The sequence below is a fragment of the Octodon degus genome, unplaced genomic scaffold (assembly GCF_000260255.1).
Source record: "Octodon degus isolate 3935 unplaced genomic scaffold, OctDeg1.0 scaffold00114, whole genome shotgun sequence".
In the NCBI taxonomy this organism is placed as follows: domain Eukaryota; kingdom Metazoa; phylum Chordata; class Mammalia; order Rodentia; family Octodontidae; genus Octodon; species Octodon degus.
Genome location: NW_004524690.1, coordinates 6,542,141 through 6,543,699, shown reverse-complemented (window position 1 = coordinate 6,543,699; position 1,559 = coordinate 6,542,141). Strand labels below are relative to the sequence as shown.

The window sequence follows — 1,559 nt, the reverse complement described above, 5'->3', positions numbered from 1 at the left end:
ATTAGACCACTTTTTACTCAACTGCCTAAAAATAAAATTTATGAATGAAATCCTATATTTTACTTGTTTTAGAATGTGGCTGCATATCAGACTCAGAAAATCAAATCCAACCACAATCAGCATTGAAAGTGAGTATATTTAATTTTCTTATTGCCAGAATCATATGTAAAGGGTAATCTGGTTCAGAATAAATACTTCCTAAGTGGATATGGCTTCTTTTTCCTCTTTGCACTCCCAAAAATCTTCATGGGAGTGCAAGGGAAAGTCAGAAAAATGACTAAGAACAGTGTCACTTACCTCTCACATGATGCTTTCTATAGCAGCAAACTGAGAGGCATAAAAGTCATGACAATCCAAGAAGGTGTTTGGTTGCCTAAAGACATTCCACTTAATACTTTAATTTCATTATAGGTCCTTCAGCATCAGTTGGAATCATTTCAGGCTCTTCGAATGCAGACTTTGCAGAATGTTACTATGGTATGATTCTTTTATTCTATATACAGGAAGTATCATACCTTAAAGTGTCATCCTGTCTTCCAAGCTGATGATCACTAGCCACTTGATATGTTCATATAGAATTTAATGTACCAGATGTCACAGCATATTTCAGCCTCAAATTTTGATTTTAGGAAACTAGATTCTTCTGTTATGTTGCTAATTAGTATGAGCCATAAAGAAAGAGTACATACTGAGATTTTAAATGTGAGTTTAAAGTCCTATTGATAAGCTACAGAAAGGGATTCTCTCAAAAGGGTTTGGGGGTAAAATACTCTATCACCTTGAGTAGCTGAAAGTCCTAGAAATAGCTCACTTCAATTTTCACATGATTCATATGATAAAGGTTTATGTCAACAGGAACAAATCTTACTCTGTATCTTGGTTCTTCTTTCCAAGACAGGGGATTCTCAGATTCCACACGATGGTAAAAGAGTGGATAGGAGCTCCAGGCTTCTATCTATCCAGATTAGAGCTAGATAGTGATGAAAGCATGCTTTGCTTTCTCTCTTGATAATTAATATGAGGTTCTTAGCCTAATTATGATTGTCCCAGATTGAGCCACGTGCAATACTTGAACCCATCACTGTCTAGAAGGAGATGGCTCTGACTAGTGACACGTGGAGCTATGGCAAAATCGGTGTAAGCAAAGGCACATGGACTTCATCCAGGAGATGCCAGGAGTTGTGAAAGCAGAAGGCTAGGGTATGGATATTGGGGCTACCTGTCACAGTGCATGTGCACTAAAAACCTTGTATCAGTGTCATCCCAATTTTCTAGTAATAAAAATACTGCAGGAAAATGAAAGAGATAAAAGAAAAACTCTTCCCAAGGATGAAAGAATAGATTGTCTTGATAACAAATATCAAAGGTCACTTATTTATTCAGTAATGCAAAAGTAGAACAGCTACATTTGAATATCATTCATAAAATTTTACTGTTGGCTGGGGATATAGCTCAGCAGCATAAGTGCCTGCCTGGCAAGTGTAAGGACCCAAATTTGATCCCCAGTACTGAAAAAAAAAAAAAAAAAAAATTACACCTGCAGTTGATAAACACTGTGT

The 1,559-nt window shown here is 36.5% G+C and overlaps 1 protein-coding gene across 1 annotated transcript in view; it reads left to right on the top strand.

Annotated features, from left to right (window-relative positions):
- The window catches only part of Ccdc110 (coiled-coil domain containing 110), a 12,978-nt gene that overhangs the window by 7,267 nt on the left and 4,152 nt on the right, over positions 1 to 1,559 (top strand). The window contains exons 3-4 of the mRNA XM_023699652.1: positions 73 to 128; positions 412 to 477. Of these exons, the coding sequence (XP_023555420.1) occupies positions 73 to 128; positions 412 to 477 (122 nt within the window). The remainder of the gene's footprint in view (positions 1 to 72; positions 129 to 411; positions 478 to 1,559) is intronic.